General features: G+C 34.1%; 1 protein-coding gene and 1 long non-coding RNA gene across 2 annotated transcripts; both read right to left on the bottom strand.

Moving 5' to 3' along the window:
• Positions 1-532: 532 nt before the first annotated feature.
• On the bottom strand, positions 533-10,026 carry LOC114289636 (vacuolar protein sorting-associated protein 24 homolog 1). Its single transcript, XM_028233395.2, has 6 exons — positions 7,489-10,026; positions 7,276-7,352; positions 5,419-5,521; positions 3,554-3,675; positions 914-1,108; positions 533-810 (listed from the first exon to the last, which is right to left on the bottom strand). Exons 1-6 carry the CDS (start codon positions 7,598-7,600, stop codon positions 730-732), a joined length of 690 nt encoding a protein of 229 aa, XP_028089196.2. The 5' UTR covers positions 7,601-10,026; the 3' UTR covers positions 533-729.
• Positions 10,027-13,102: 3,076 nt separating this feature from the next.
• Positions 13,103-16,945, bottom strand: LOC145807426 (uncharacterized). Its single transcript, XR_014350500.1, has 5 exons — positions 16,721-16,945; positions 15,644-15,716; positions 15,469-15,541; positions 13,655-13,720; positions 13,103-13,372 (listed from the first exon to the last, which is right to left on the bottom strand). It is a non-coding gene; the product is annotated as an uncharacterized LOC145807426 (long non-coding RNA).
• Positions 16,946-17,209: the final 264 nt, after the last annotated feature.

The raw sequence follows: 17,209 nt of genomic DNA, 5'->3' as shown, positions 1-17,209 counted from the left end.
ATAATAAAAAAATAAAATAAACACACACACACACACACACTAGCAATGAAACAAGGGAAACATCTGAAGTCTTTCCAGAAAGTGGCCAACGAAAAGTTACTGAAAAAATAAAAAAACAAACTATTTACCTGCGAGCCTATATTAGGTTTGTCAAGGCACTTGCCTCACTGCTCTGGTTGTCCTCAAGGCACTTTTTAGGCTAGCACGACTTCATTGCAAAGTTCTATTTTCTGGCCAGCAAATTTCTTCTCTCAGCAAGATCCACTGACCAACTAAAAGTGTAAAAAGATGACGATTAAAATGATCAAACAGGTGACGGGAAATCATCCCTCTGTGGCAATTCAAGCAAAACAATTGAATGAAGAAATAGGGATGCGAGGAATGTACCATTTCAATTTCTGAATGTGAAAGAAATCCCTGATAAGTAATATTCTATGGAACATCTGATTCAGGCTTCTTTGAAGAGAAAAAATGAAAACGTTCAAATGAAAGATAATGCATATACGAGGGATAATTAACTACTGCAATGACATAAGCTACAAATTCTAACATATATTGCACGACTAACAGCCAAACGTGTCATTTAAACAAGCTGATTTTGGTGTAAATTATAATACAGACATCTCTCCTTCTCAAGAGGTAAACTAGGTTTTACCAGCTGCAATCCAGAAACCAAGAAGAGACTCTATGCTAGTCAATTTAATGACAGGTAAAGAAAAAATGGTCAAATTATGACCTAACTCTAGCAAGTCGGGCCCTTATTTCTTCGAGTTCTTCCTCATCATCAGCACCCTCAGCTATTGCTTCATCCTACAAAAATAGAATGCATAATTTAAATTCATTAGCTTCCTTCAAAGCAAATGATAGGCCAAAATGGAAAATGCATATCAGATGATAGAATTGTTGCATATACCTCCAGCTCAGCTCCTGCCACCCTGGCCGGTTGCTTTAATTTCTCCTTCCTGACTGCTTCCGGAAGCTGAGCAGCAGTCTCACCAGCAAGTGCAGTCAAGACCTTGTCAACCTCTTCTTCAATCTCCTCTTCTATATCCTCTGAATCCAGTGCTGAGTCAACAGCATCATTTACTGTCTCCTCAATTATCCCCGACTACAAATCATAAATGTGACGAGATTAGTTTGAACCCTTTGAAGTTAATATGAAGACCCAATACCATATGTGTTTTTTGACGATCAGATGGTTTGCAAAACATCTATCATTCATAATTAACTAGCAAGTACCGTTAGCTATTGGTGTATCTCAAAATTCATGGGGTACTATACAACATAGTTGTCAAATCGAGATTCGAATTATGAATCGAAATGACCTCGTACTGAATTGCGAATCGAATCGAATTGAATCAAATCAAATCATAAATCATAAAGATTCGGTCACTTTTTCTAAATTACTTAGAAAAATATATCTACACCCTTGGATGTTAAATATATTTTATGAATATGAAATATCTAGACTTAAATCAATGAAAATTTTGTTTTGAATGATGGTCACATAGTTTAATAGATAAGAAGTTAACAAAGGATCCTATGTAAGATCACTATCTTACCTTCTTTTTTTTTTATTTATAGATATTTCTTATTAATCATTCTTAATAAAGATAGTAAGTAAAGACAAACTCTTAATTTCCAAAGTAACAATAATTTAACAACAATATTGATATTTAGACAATAAGCATACATATTTTTCCAAGTAACAATGACCAAATAATAGAATTATTTAGGATATTTTATTTTAAAACCTAGAACATTTTAAATGTATAACTGACCTCACTCATGTAATATTCAACTATATTTAATTTAATAAAATAGCAATAGATAATTCATTGTGTAAGTTACTTTAATCTTAAAGAAGATATATTATGATTTTTTAAGGAAAAAAAATGAAAGGTTAAAAATATGTTTGGGTCTAACTGAATCTGATTGGATCCTATTAAAAATTCCATGATCACTAAAATAGCAACAAATCATGTATATGTATTGGTTATTTTGGTACTAAACGCTATTAGAAGTTGTATTACGTCATTTTTATTAAAAGATGGAGAAAAAAAATAGTAAAAAATATGTCGGATACAATAATTTTAAGAATTGCATGAATCGTTAAAAGTAAATCGAATCATGAATTAATTATGAATCGTGTGATTCACTATAGATTCACTTCCAAAAGAGATTCACCTATAGATTCGAATCAATTTTGCAAAAATTACAAATCGAATCGCAAATCGTAAGATTCTAATAACAGAGCTATACAATGAAATGTAGACAACTGAGTTTGATTTCTTTGAACTTCACATTCCACAAGTTTATCATTTAAAACAAGTCATCACCACATGAATAAAATGATAAATAAACGATGGCAATTCCAAGGGGAATTAAGCCAATGAATTTTCAGCCATGTAGCATAGACAAGGATATGATACAGGACATGGACACAACAGAACATGGACATGCGGACATGGCACATCTTAAATAATTAGGACACGAAATGACAAGGACATAGTAAGATATTAATACATTTATGTATCTATACTCGTTAAAAGAAAATATTTATGTATCATTTATGGATGTTATATAAGAAAATTATATAACATAATTTATTATTTATATATTCTACTTACAATTGCCAGTTGTGGAAGACAGAGATTCAAAAATGTGATGAATATAATGTTTACGCCTATTGCTTGCTTTATTACTACATTCTTTTTTCTTTTTCATAAGAAAAGAAAAGAACAGAAACTGTCGCAATAATTTTGATATGGTAGAAGTTGGCTAAAAATTGGTCATGCAAATGATGCACCCATTTTACAAATGTTTAAATACACATTTGGGGTGCATGAGTATGCTGAACATTGTTTCTATTAAGAGATTCACTACATAAATCATGTCCTATAAGTGTTGCCTAAGTGTTTGTGAAGCACTGTCAAAGTCTTAGCGAAGTGTTGCCAAAGTGTCTGAAATTTTGAAAATTTTATTTTGAATTGGAGATGTTAAGAAGTGACAGACACAGTTCTAAAAATGTTTCAGAAGTGTCACTGACTTGCATATTTTTAATATGGACATAGCTCCTCCAGAAGTGTTCATGCTACTTAGATTTGAAGTAGCATTTTCACATAAAAGTTGGTAGTGTTTTATAAAAGTAATTAAATATAATATTTGGTCAGTATATAGGTGTAAAAATTTTCAAAACCAAAACAGACCGTTCATTATGAAAAGAAACTGAAAATCAAAATTTTGGTCGGTCTTACACTCCATTTGTTTCGGCAAAAAACTTTTTCCACAAAATATTTTTTGCATGAAACGTTTTCATATGTTTGGTTGCGTCTCTGAAACTAATGTACTAAATGTTGTATTAGTAGAGGTGGTGGGGTGGCGGCGACAGTGGGGGTAGTGATGGTGGAGGTGATAATAGCGGAAATATGCACATCTAAAATAACAAGTGTGTTTCAATGCAAATGCAATGCAATGCAATAAAAAATTCCACCATCTCTCACAGCTAAACAGATCTTTGATACTTCGGTTTTTGAGAGTTGGTAAAACATACCTTTATCATTTCCTTGCTAAATTCTTGCATTGTGATAGCAACTTCTGGGGCCTTCATGAGGTTATTGACAAGCTTCATGACCTCAGCACTCTTGGACAAATGCCCCACTGTGCGGGCAATTGCTGCAAATCAACCAAAGATATTGATGAAAGAAATCTCAAACCAACCTCCAAGATAATTTTCAATATTTGAGGAGGTTCAATCAAATAACTAATCAAGAAAACAAACTAGATAATGGACAAATGGAGAAAACAGATACATAAACAGTTTAGATATTAATCACTTGCCTATTATTTGTTAATTAGTCAAAGCTGCTACCAGTTGCTTACAATATTACATGTGAATTAGGCAATTACAGTTAAGGAAGTCTTACGTACTTTTCTTTCTAATTTGCATAATTTTGTTTTTCCTATTGAGGCAGATCTTTAGCATTAGGATGTCTTGCGTACTTGTGCATGAAGTTTGGTTTTAATGGCATACATTACAATTTCTATAAAATGCTGGTATGTGTGTATGTTGTGTGTGAACATAAACTTCTTAATCTGATGCTCAGGTAGCACTTCCTCTCTAAAATTCTTTCAGACTTGACAGCTTTCCCACTTACTCACGGTATAAGTGACTTAGGTTGCAATCTTAGATTAGTACACTTTAAAAACAATTGTACCACTTTTTTTTTTTCTTTCCCAAAAGGTTACTTTTTATTAGAAGTCAAGGTCAATCTTTTCTCAGATTAATGTTATTTTCCAATATTATTTCTTATGCCAAAAATTCGCAAGGGCATTCGCCTTCCGCCAGTTGTAACAGCTCAGCTGGTTAGCAAATTTAGCAGGCTTCTCATTTCATATAAATTAGCACTAAATTAAGAAATTTGGTCTCGACCATAATTGGACAGTTATATACTTGGATTGAAACAGACATCGTGTCTAGAAAAGAGAAATGCATATGATAAAGTATAAGATTAAAAATATATATTAATGGTCTGCACAAACAACTTGCAATGCACGGAAACCCATAATGATTATTCTAGAAGGTAATAAGAGTGTCTTCAGAATACAAGAAGGTAGTGTAAGAGAAATCTGAACAGATGAAGAAAAAAAATTCCACTATGTTGAAGACAGCTAATTTGGAGGGAATTAGATTCGAGTGACCTTTCTGATACAAGGATAGTGGAGGAAAAATCAGAAGTCACACATTTCCCAAAAACTATGCATGCTGAAAATTATTCAAATGGGCTCACAAACAATGTAAGAATACTCTGATGATAGAGATGCATATTGGTTGATTTCTTCACCTCTTAGTCATAACTAGTAAGCATTGAGATAATTAATGTTTAATGAATGTCTTCCCTTACTACTTAGGCAATTGCACAATTGATCACTAGAGAAGCCCAACATATGAATGTCTAATGGGAAGAGGTTTAGTCACCTCATATTTGCTTCTGAACTTGATGACCTAGATGGCATAGGAATACGTGATGAAGTATAAAAAATAAAATAAAAAACAATTTCTTTGAGGAGAACATAGGCATGTAGCAATTGGGCATGTTGATATTTGTTCCAAACTAATTATTCATTTGTCCCCTAAATTTGCTCTGAACAATTTATGTTAAGCAATTAATGTATGAGATGTGCACTAGAGTTTTGCCCTCATTGATGAATAGCACACTTTTAACAATTACTTTTGTGTAACAACACTGACCAGGTTTTACTTCATTGAGAAATGAAATAGAGTACTTCCATCTCCAGCTTTAACTCAGACAGAGCTCCATTTATTTTATTTTTTAAATTCAAGAGAAATTTTTTGAAGGGGTGATAAAATTCAAATAAGAAAGTAAACCATAAACTTAGATATGTGAAACATTGTACCAACGCTCTCCCCAAGGTGCATTGATATTGAATTTAGCTGTGCCTTGTTCTCATAAAGACGGTTCACAGTTTGTCTAGACCTCACAATCTCCTTAGCAAGTGCCTGAAACAAAAATTCAAAAGGTTGTATAAATAAAAAGAAACAGAAAGATAATTGAAATTTAAAACAAGTAATGAATGCTTTAAGATTACAACAATTCTTTATTGCTTATAAAATTCAGCAGATTTAATATATGGACAATGTGAGGCAGTTTACAGAAGTTTCAACAGGAATGCCTAGAATCAAGTTTTGGTTTCAGTGAGTCCTATTTAATGTTTCCTTTGGTATTCTTCTGGTCTAGTTGTAACGGCTTTTATAATATGTTGGCGTTGAGAGTATTTCAGAGATCTCATATTTTGTACATCTGAGTTGTAGCAGAAGATCATGAAGTTTATCTGGTGAGTAGATGGTTTGTCTGTGTTCTGGAGCTTTTACGCAGGGTGCTAAAACAGTCTAGACAGGATTCAACATTCGAAGTCCTTGGTACCTGATTGCAGAGTCTCAATGCAATTAGAATTAGGAGATATTCTGCAACCAATAATTTGAATTCCATAAAGATAAGTTTAGACAACTAAAGAGCTCAACTTTGCTCCATGGTACCTAGTGGTCTAACCCAATCTAAATGGTGTCCATTGCAGGCCTTTGCATGCACTCAACATTCTAGCATCAGACTGCTCAGATTAGGGGAATGTTAATGGTTCTAAATTTTATCTTTTCATGGCCCCATGGATGCCCAAAATATATTGTCCACCATGTCATTACATGTTATGCCACATGAACTCAAACCTATGCATTGGATTTGACCCTTTCCTAGTTGATTGAAAGCATTTAAGAAAGATGATTTGAAAACATAAATTGGTATTATTAGGTATTGGTTTTGTTTGGAGGTCGTAGCCCAAACCTCCTAGCAAAATCAATCATCACTTAACCCACACTTACAAGACACATCAAAACCTGGAGGAATTTCCACTGCAATCTAGTGTATGGTCCTTTCAATCTTCCACTCAATATATTCCCATTAATAGTATCACGAAGGAAAATTTTCCTCTCTCCTTCGAAGTATTCTTCTTCAAGGCCAATTTTCAGCATGTTCAAAGGTTCTTAGTTGCTTTCTAAACCGTGCATACAAACTTTCCACATGTTCCCATTAGTGAACCATTTGCACATCTAGTGACAAATATAAAATATTCAATCATTCAAATGAACTCAGCTTTTTAATTTGTCGGGCTTACTGTCCTCTTCCAAGATAACCACTAGCGTGTCAACATGGACAAATGTAAAATCTCATCTCCTCACGTTATCGACTGCACCGATAGTGTTAGTGCATTAGGTCACCAAAGATCTCCTTTGAGATTTGGCTGACAACAATTTTGTTCGAGATAGCATGATTCTCGACAATTACTATAATTACTAGAGAATCCAGGTCGATGTAATGCTACGGATGCCTCTTTCTCTTTTAAAAGTCTTACTTGTCTCTTTATTTTTTCTCTCCATCTAAATTAACCCATAGTTATTTTCTCAAAGTTTTGGGGGTTTATTTTTATCTGAAGCGCAATTTTATGTGTATTTGACTTGTAATGTAACTAGTAGCAGGCACTATCTGTTTGTTATCATCACAGTTCATGGAAGTAGAATTTAGCTGATATTAAAAGTTAAAGTTACTTAAAAATAAATAAATAAATAAATAAATCTGCTGCAGGCAGAGATTCAACAAGGTTAGATATTTTGTATAAAAAATTTAAAAAAAGGGCTTCATGAGTACGCTTGAGAAACATAAGCAATTGGAGTAATCGCGATGGATAAAGGATGGGGATTACCTTAGCAGAGCCCATGTCATTTCTCTTGGCAGCTTCTTTAATTGCTTTCTGTACGCTCTTCTCTTCTCTCTGTATATCTACGCAAAAAACACACACCAAACAAGCAAAAACTGAACGAATTCAACAACCTAAATACAGTATTTGTAAAATAAAAATAAAAATCGTAACTTTCCAGTCTCAAAGCATAATAAATAAATAAACAAATAAAAGCACCTCGGATTTGGCGTTCGATGTTGCGGCACTCTTGGCGGAGACGACGCTGCCAGTCCCTCAATTGCTGTTGGGGGTTAGGTTTCGGCTTCAATACATTCATCATCTTCTCCATCGCTCTCTCTCTTTCCCTTTCTAGATCTCCTGACAGATGATATTCAGAATGAGAATGAAGAAAGGAGATGATTGGAATGGAATGGAACGGAAAAGAAGGAGGCGATCCGATCGGTGAAGAAGATCGGATGTTTCTGTTGCGTGCTTCTTCTTCCTCTGCAGTGGATATGATTACTTGAATTAATCGTTTAATCAAAATTCAAAATCCTCTCCAACTTTTTTTTGGAAAAATTATAGGAAACATGTGATCTCCATTTAATCCCATAACTTTTTCGCAAGACCCAAAAGTCCTTTCCTCTCTCTCTGCTTTTTGCTTCCCTTCCTCTCTCGTTTTTTTTTTTACATTTTTCTATCACCGTGTTTGTCATGGAAGAGGACCACAGGTGATCATATCTTTCTCCATTGATCGGGGTTCATTGATAACCACCAAGCATTAAAATCAACTCCGACGAAGAAGATGATATATTTTTCGACGAAGAAGATGAATGGATCTACTTAGATCTGATATAGATCTACTCAGATCTACATCAGATCTGAGTAGATCTACACAGATTTGGTTAGACATCCGTCTTTCCCCTTCGATCTTTTTTTTTTTTTTTTTCTCTCTCTGCTATATATTTCTGTTTTTCTGTTCTAATGGAGAAAATTTTCGAATTCTGAACAAACAGTTTTCGAGTTTTAGTTACAGGCGGTGAAAACTGTAAAATTTTATAGTTTCAAATTTTTTTTTTGGTGCTGGAATGAATCATGGTTTAAAACTGTAAAATTTTGCAGTTTTATAATATTCTTTAGAACTGTAAAATTTTACAGTTTCATAACATGTTTTTTAATTTTTTTTTTCCTGCAATATTCTAGACATTCTGGTGAGTCTCCGGCGACCGTTAAACGGAAGTCCGACGGTAGTAAGATGTGAACAGTGTCTATAAATTAAAAAAAAAAAAAGATTTTTTGGTAACAATTAAAAATGTGTTGGATTAATTGGTGCAAGTATTTTGTTTTGAGATTAGTTGAGTTTTGAACTTGTTACATGGGACATATCAGTAAGTTTCCTTTTTTTTTTTTTTTTATACAGAGAGAGAGAGAGAGATGATGGAATGGGCATAGCCCGCCAACCCCCGCGTCTCAAGTCCCAACCAACGTGGGCTTTGGAAGGATCCAGTCCTAGTAAATAATATATTTTTTGATTTTTTATAAAAAAAATATATAAAAATTTAGAGAAAGATATTGATCGATATAACTTAAAAAAGATTAAAAATGTATACTTATTTTAGGATGTCAAATCACCCCTAACTACCAAAGTATATTGATAATTTACTATATTAATTATTGATTAATTTTATTATTTTATCAAAAAAATAACATCAATGTGTAGGGGAAATTGTACCATAATGTAGTGTATGTTTTCAAAAATATTTTTGAATCACAAATAAAGTTTATAAGTATTAATAATTAAATTTATAATTATTTTTATTAATTTACAAATATTTTGTAAACATCTTCTTTATTTTATTTCTTTTAATAAATGATGGAGGTCACTTTCTTTATAAATTTTTAAGACACTTTCTCAGCATCATAAAATTTCTCTTTATAAATTGTTTAACCTCATAACATGTTAAGTTCCTAATTATAAATTTGAGGAGTAGATTACAAGCAGGAATGGACTGAAGGTGGTGAAAGCCACCTGTCACTTTAAACCTCTCTTTTTTTTTTTTTTTAAGGTATTTTTGAGAAATATATTATCTATTATTTGAGAATTTTCTTGTATAAAAAATTTAAATTACACTTCTAGTCCATTTACTCATGTTACTTGCAAATTAATGTGTTACTATGTAATTGAAGAAGTGCTTAATGAGAAAGTACGTAGCAAAAGCCTCTTATTTGAATGATTTTTTTTTTTTTTTCATGGGCCTCCAAGATAAATAAATAAATAAAAAATAAATAAAAAATGGAGACAAATCTTACAAGAAAAGGTTGAAAAGAAAATCTTCCTGAGTATTTTGAAAAAATTATTGTTGTTATTGTTTTCATGTCTACTAAAAAGCAAGCAGTTTCATTCTCGTTTAAATTGTTATTCGATTGTAAAAACAATCTAATCAAGTATTTAGCACTATTGATGGGGTATCGAACTTGCAAAATGGCAGGAATACAAAGTGGTTGGGAAATTCACTTGTCTTAAATTAACAAGTATGGAGACATAATTTTTGAATGACAACACGTGATTGAGGTGTCACCGAAGTGCCAGCCGAGGTGCCACGTGTCCTGATCATGATGCTGAGATAATCTCGGCTAAGCCGAGGTTATCTGTGAATATGTCGGAATCCGAGATAAGCGGATAAGGAATAAGAGTCTTAAAATGAGAGAAGACTTCAGTTTGGATAAAGATAGGACTCTTAGAGAGTTTACCCTAATCCTGCTGGGAGTCCAATGTTAGCAGTAATCCTAAGTCCATTAGAGCTGGGCTTCTATCGGGACTAGGATTATGTTGGCTATAAAAGGAAGGTACCCCCATGGGTCTAAGGTATGTCTTTTGTACTCTGTTCAGTGAGTTTAGCACTATTTTCTATCTTTGAGAGATATACTGACTTGATCATCGGAGTACCCCCGGGTGGACGAGCCACCGCCGGAAACTCTTCTTTTTATTGCAGGTCGTTCGGGCTTACTCTATTCTATCGGTGTTCTCCAGTTGAGTACTAAGTTGGCAGTGTGGTCGAAAATTGACACATACAATTTGGCGCCGTCTGTGGAAACGAAAGGAGAATAGATGGCCAACGACGAACATAAAGAGAAGGTTGGGGACGACACCCCTACTGAGAGTGGGAAACATATTAACCTTGGCGTCGAAGAAAACAACTACAACGAAGAAACTCGTGATAAGAATCACGGAGAAGAGGACGTTGGCCAGGAGGGCGACGTGCCGAAGAAATCAGACCGAAGCAAGTATTATAACGAGGACGACTTCCAGCCACCGTTCCCGTCACAAGATACGCCGATTCCAGCAGCCAAGAAAGATGCCCAGGTAGGAGGGCAAAAGACAACTCCTACGACTCCTCAGCATGATAGGACCAAGGAACATTCTCACTGGCCTTCAAGGGAGGTCGGACGAGGAGAATCAAGAAGGGGAGATTCACAGAGGACACATCGCACCAAGGAAGCTAACTCCAAAGAACATCGGCATGTTCAGGGGAAGGACCTCTGTTTCGACGCGACCAATGGAGGGAGGTCCAAAAAGACTCGCAATGACACAGGAAGTAGTGCACCAAAAAAGCTGAAATCCGGAGATAGCAGAGCTCCTGGACGAACCAAGGAGGATCTGAGGGATTACCTCCAGAGAAAGCGACAAGATGCCAAGGTAACCTCACCTGTCAAGCCGAGATAACATTGGATATGAGAAGACAAGAGCTTAGCCCAAGTAAGCCGATCCCGAATTTCAGATCTCGGATCCCAGAAAACAAGATCTCGGCCTAAGATGATTAAGTCCGAGAAGAGAAGAGTAAACCGAGATTATGTTTAACACTTGTTGAAACTTGAGAAAAGTTTACAAGTTGAAATTAAATCGAGATGATGTTTAACACTTGTTGAAACTTGAGAAAAGTTTACAAGTTGAAGTTAAACCGGAGTCATGATTAAAGGAAGGAATGATATAGGTTCCATCACCTCAGGATGTCGAGGTAATAGAACCTAGGGGGTAGTTGTGGGGACATAATTTTTGAATGACAACACGTGGTCGAGGTGTCACCGAAGTGCCAGCCGAGGTGCCACGTGTCTTGGTCATGATGCCGAGATGAACTCAGCTAAGCCGAGGTTATCTGTGAATATGTCGGAATCCGAGATAAGCGAATAAGGAACAAGAGTTCTAAAATGAGAGAAGACTTCAGTTTGGATAAAAATAGGACTCTTAGAGAGTTTATCCTAATCCTACTGGGAGTCCAATGTTAGCAGTAATCCTAAGTCCATTAGAGCTAGGCTTCTATTGGGACTAGGATTATGTTGGCTATAAAAGGAAGGCACTCCCATGGGTCTAAGGTATGTCTTTTATACTTTGTCCAATGAGTTTAGCACTATTTTCTATCTTTGAGAGATATACTGACTTGATCGTCGTAGTACCCCCGTGGTGGACGAGCCACCGCCGAAAACTCTTCTTTCTGTTGCAGGTCGTTCGGGCTTACTCTATTTTGCCGGTGTTCTCCAGTTGAGTACTAAGTTGGCAGTGTGATCGAAAATTGACACACGCAACAAGATAATTTTTATTTTAAGTAAAAATAAGTGGATCGTCTAGTGGTTATAAAACCGGCAGAATAGTTTTGGAACCATAGCATCAATTCTGGTCGATCCATTTTGTGGCCATTATTTATTAATTGTTAGTTTATTTTCTTTATCACACAACTGTAATTCAAAATTCATTACTAATCAATATGGGGCAAAAATAATTAGGAAGAAAAAAATGAAAGATGCTCCTAATAGGAGTGCTCATACAACCGGTTGAGATCATGACCATCATCAAAGAAATCATATTACTATTAAATATCATTGATATTTAAACCATGTATCACTTATTTCAATAATTAAGCAACAAATTTAAAGTCATATATTTTTCAATTCTGTTTTAAATCCTAATAATAACTATAGGCCTTTTAAAATTAAAGATATTTGCAAACGTTTAAATAAATTTTATTCTAATGACAATATTTTGTATTTGAAATTCCTGTTGCAACAATTTTTGAGTTACATCTTAAACTTCAAAAATTGTCAACAATTTCTGAGTTATGTCAAGTATTTGTAGCAAACAATGTCAATAATTTATTCTCTTATACACAGATTTTCATGAAATTAAGAAGAAGAAAAAAAAGAGAGTTTAAAAATCATATAGCTTAATAATAATAATAAGAGTTTGGTAATGTGATTAACTATGAGTAAATCCCATCCTTAAGTCCAATTCCATCAATATGGCCCCTATTAGCTTCAGGTGCTTACATAAGTAATTTCTTTGGAGCTTATGGTGAATTGGGGATGGAGGGTACCGACTCAGATTTTTTTTGAAAAACACTTTTAAAATGAAGTCGACCTGGGTTTGAACAATAATTAAATACAACTCGTATTTTAAAATTTTGTTTGAAAATGACATGGGTTTAAATAACTCGTACTACAAGTGTGGTGTTTCCGAAAGATTGGGAACTATTACGCTGTGTTTGGTTGGGAGACTTAGGAAGGAATTTGGAAAGAGAAAGAGAAAAGGTATGTGAAACTATGTGAAATGTGGGCATATTTTTTTCACATTTCACCTACCTTTTCCATTTCTCTTTCTAAGGCCTGGTTTGGCATCTACTATATAATCCATCTTTTTATCTTTTTATCTTTTTTCCATCACATCACCTCTCTACTTTTCTGCACATCTTTTCGTAAAAAGACAAAAAGTGCACTTTTTTAGGACACCCCAAACCAACCCTAAATCCTTTCTCAAATTCCTCAACCAAACACAGCATTACAGTTCCATGAGAATGCCAAATAAGAGTGCGCAGAAGCTTTACATTTCAAGCAGAACTATTAGCATGTCAAGAAACCTATACGATGACTACAAACTTGGCATGCCTTTTGTCTCCAATACAAATTCTGCAAAGTTTGTCTATGCTCGAAAAGAAATCATAAATCAGCAAGAATTAATTTTGTTTAACATTAATATCTCTGAAAGTTATTGTTCAGTGCTACTGACAGTGATCAAAGCGCTCGATTGCCCCTTCTTGCTGTCATCTGAAACTTTAGTATCATCTTCCCCGTTCTGCAAAGAGAGTAGAAGATCAGATAAACTCGACATACAACAAATCAATCATTTCTACAAAATTGCAGTATCAGAGGGGCCAAAAAAAACTGCAATCATTTTGGTGTGCATGGATAGGATAGCATACTAGACATGCTTGTGTGATATTAGGAATATAAACCATATGTAATTCATCATGTTTCCATGGGAATCGTGATTTTGCAGAAAACATGGTTAGCTTTCTACACAAGACCGCAATTTGCAAGTCTAGTATAAGGATAGAACTCTAGGGAATGGACATACCATTTTGTTTAGACATTGAGGTGACATGAGTTCAAAGAACTTGCGCATCAGCATTTCTTCCTCTACCTGCAAATATTAATAAAAGTTCGCATCACTCTATTAAAATCAACAAAAGCAAACAAACAAGGTCACTAAAAAAACTATATACATTAGAAACTTGTGATTTGTTGAATGGCCTGCAACAAAATCCATGTAAAGGGGAACTCCAGGAAGTACGTACCAATGATAAGTCCAAAAGCTAGCAAAAAAATAAATAAAAGAGGATGCAGTTTTTTTTAGTATGCATCTGGGATTTGAAGGTCTCATGAATAAGAACTCATATGTGATCTTATGGAACTTTGCAGGAGTCACTTTATGTCTGTAACTAGAGGCACCAATGTGGTGTGATGATATATATGTCGCATCCTACTTAAGTAGGATAATTGTTGCAAGACATACTTGACAGTAGAAATGAGGTTGTTGCTACTATATATTAGACTAAGGCCTCGTTTGGCAATTCACTATTTTAGTCTAAAAGTTACTAAAAAAATTAAAAAACCAACAATCTCTACCAAAAAGTCAAAGATTCCATTTTCTCTCTATTTTTTGCATATCTTTTCGTAAAAAACCAAAAAGTCATAGTCATTCCAAATATACTTTCTTTCTTTTTTTCTTTTTTTTTTATCTCAGATTTTAACTAAAAAACCAAAAATTTACTAAAATAGTCTATTCCCAAACGAGGCCTAATCCCTGAAGTTCTCAGAGTGGTTAGCCAGAATGCACCTCCCTGCTAGGTTTAATCCAATGGTACTGTGAAGTGTGGATGACGTCTTTAAAAACACATCAAGTTTTGGACAAAGAAGTTAATCCAAAATGCTATATTATGACATCTTTCTACGTAACTGTTTATGTTTCTTTCTAACATTGATATCAAAACTTCATCTACTTGTTTACTAGACTCCTCTTAATTTTGTATCCTAAATTACGCGAGGGATTGTTAATCTTTTATATGCATCTCTGGTCCAAGCTATGTATTTGTATATTGTTTTGCTTGATGCATTTTAGGATTTTGTAAAAAAAAAAAAAAAAAATTAACGCTCAATTAGTACACATTAATGTGTGTTTGGGAGGAAAAAGATTAGGTACACACCTAACCTCTGGCATAGTGCACAAAGTGGTTGCCCCGTGATTTGAACCCATAACCTTAAGGTTATTAAACCAAAGTTTTACCATTGAACCAATGGTCACCCCTCACTTTAGGATTTTGTATTATACAAATTTACCCCCGTGGAACAACATAACCCCCTTTATGGCCTGCCAATAGAACATTCCTATGCCCTACCATTCATAGTTCTTCATAACTTTGTTTCTCCAGCTTTACCACGTTCCCAAGTGTTACATCTCCATGGTAAAGCACCGCATGGAAACAAAATGGGAGAGGGTGGAAGAAGGGAGTCAATGTTTTTTATATTAAAAATCTTTTGCTTATATTACTGTGCACAATGGTTCACAAATTTTACTCTTGGAGTTTCATTATACCTAACTTTGGTCACAAAAGAGCAGTTTATCTTTGGCATGATTCAACCTTCAAGAATTAAATTGACCTACAGCCCCAAAGAACGCAATAATCTGTTCTAGTCATGTTTATATTTTCATTTAAACCATGCAATCTCAGAAATTGTGCACAGTCAAGCATGCATTTTATTAACTACATATATCTTATAATAGGTTTATACATAATATATTTTCAGCGAAGATTCACACATTGAAGGAAAAACTAACTCACAGGTATGTACAACAAGGTAATTTAAAAAAGTAAAGATTCAAGAAAGAACCTGAAGTTTATGCACTTCATGCGACATTGACCTATAGGCATCCATAAGGAGCTCATCCTGCTTCTCCAAATGCCTGCACATAACATAAATCAGATGAAGACAACTCACATATTCATGTATATGTATCAATAGGTAACGAAATAATAAAGGAATACACAATTTGAAAGGGGTTTACCTCAAGATTTCTCCAGTGTATCTAGGATCCATTCTATTAAGCTAGATCTTAATCTTGATGCGTATAAGAAAACCTGATGTGAAACAAAGTGTGGAGAGCAATTGGGTCGTCAAAAGATTCAGAGCAACCAGTTAAAGAATGTTAAAAAAAACTAATTAATATATTCTAGTCTTGATTAAGAAAACCAAAACATGCACACACAAACCAAGCCCTAGAGGGAATAAATGAGAGAGTGAGATCAGGTGAATATTTATCAAATAAGGCAGTTAAATGCATATTAAATCCTGATATTTGCAAGTCGGTAAAACGTAGAGATGTTAGCTGCTCCGAAAAAGGTTCACCCAGTCAAAATAGAAAAAACAAGGAAGCCAGTTCTTGAAGTAGATGTTTTAAGGACTTTACATGTCATCTAAACAGGAATACGTGAAATGGTGCATCCACTGAACACAAATATGTTAGTTTAGCTATCAAATTCCTGCAGTTTCAAATATTTTCTGAATTCTACTTTTCGTCTAGGATCTGGAAACAGAAACACTAATGCATACAAATTTTATATTCAACTGGAGAAATATGTTAATTTCCCCAGCAGACAAAACTATTGCATCAATTATCAAAAGAATTAACTGATCATTCAAACATTCCCACATATAATTTACCACTGCTAACAAAATCAATAGACTAAGATTGCACGAACTAAAGTAATTTGCAAGGACACGATTAACACATGGTTAGACAAAACCCATTAACCCAATTCATGACTAATTTTCAATATATATATATATATATATATTTTAAATTCAATGAATTTAGCAAGTAAAAATTACTGGAACTACATAACTAATAAATCTAGCTCATACTGATAATAAAATTAAACAAGCATGAATCATAAAAACCAAGTATAAAGCTTTTTTCATCTAAGCAACCATAATTAGCAAAGAAATTGCATTGCAATATTGTGATAGTCATAGGTCATGCAATTCCAAAACAAAAGCTAAGAACCATAATATTGGGGACATCTTAAGCAGTCTTGAGTTAGATAGTCCAAATTTCAACACCGCGAGAGATAGAGAGAGAAACCTGATGTTAGTGAGAGTCAGTAATTCGCTGTGCGACGGTGGTGTCGCTGCTCCGCCGCCGCTGCGATTGCCGGCAACACTGCGAGAAGATACGAGAGGGCCGCGAGAGGGGCACACACACAAACACACACACATATATAGTAGGCGTGTAAGCCCGCCCGACGGATATGCTATTAATTTTGTAAAATATAAATTTTGATTTTGATTTTAATTTTGAATTAGAAATGTACTTCCGTGTTTAAAGGTACAATATAAATAATGTTATAATCAAAATATAATTATAATTTATATTTATTATGTTGAAATTTATAAGGTTTGTGTCATTTTTTTTAAAAAAAAATATTGAAAAATATATTAAAATATTTTTCTTATAAAAGAACTTGTAACAATACTCTACAAAATTCAAAAAAAATAAATAATTCCCCTATCCTTAATGTAAATTAAGAAACAAACATATAAGATTTATAATGTTCATATTGTATATCAAAAT

The sequence above is a fragment of the Camellia sinensis genome, chromosome 14, assembly GCF_055761805.1.
Source record: "Camellia sinensis isolate YWXY chromosome 14, ASM5576180v1, whole genome shotgun sequence".
Classification (NCBI taxonomy): domain Eukaryota; kingdom Viridiplantae; phylum Streptophyta; class Magnoliopsida; order Ericales; family Theaceae; genus Camellia; species Camellia sinensis.
This window is presented reverse-complemented; position numbering and strand designations above follow the sequence as displayed.

Excerpts from the sequence above, each read along its gene's own strand:
- LOC114289636 (XM_028233395.2), bottom strand. The coding sequence starts at position 7,600 with ATGGAGAAGATGATGAATGTATTGAAGCCGAAACCTAACCCCCAACAG. Across the intron at positions 7,353-7,488 it reads CATCGAACGCCAAATCCGAG|ATATACAGAGAGAAGAGAAG; the intron begins GTGCTTTTATTT and ends TTTTTTGCGTAG. Across the intron at positions 5,522-7,275 it reads ATGACATGGGCTCTGCTAAG|GCACTTGCTAAGGAGATTGT; the intron begins GTAATCCCCATC and ends TTTTTGTTTCAG.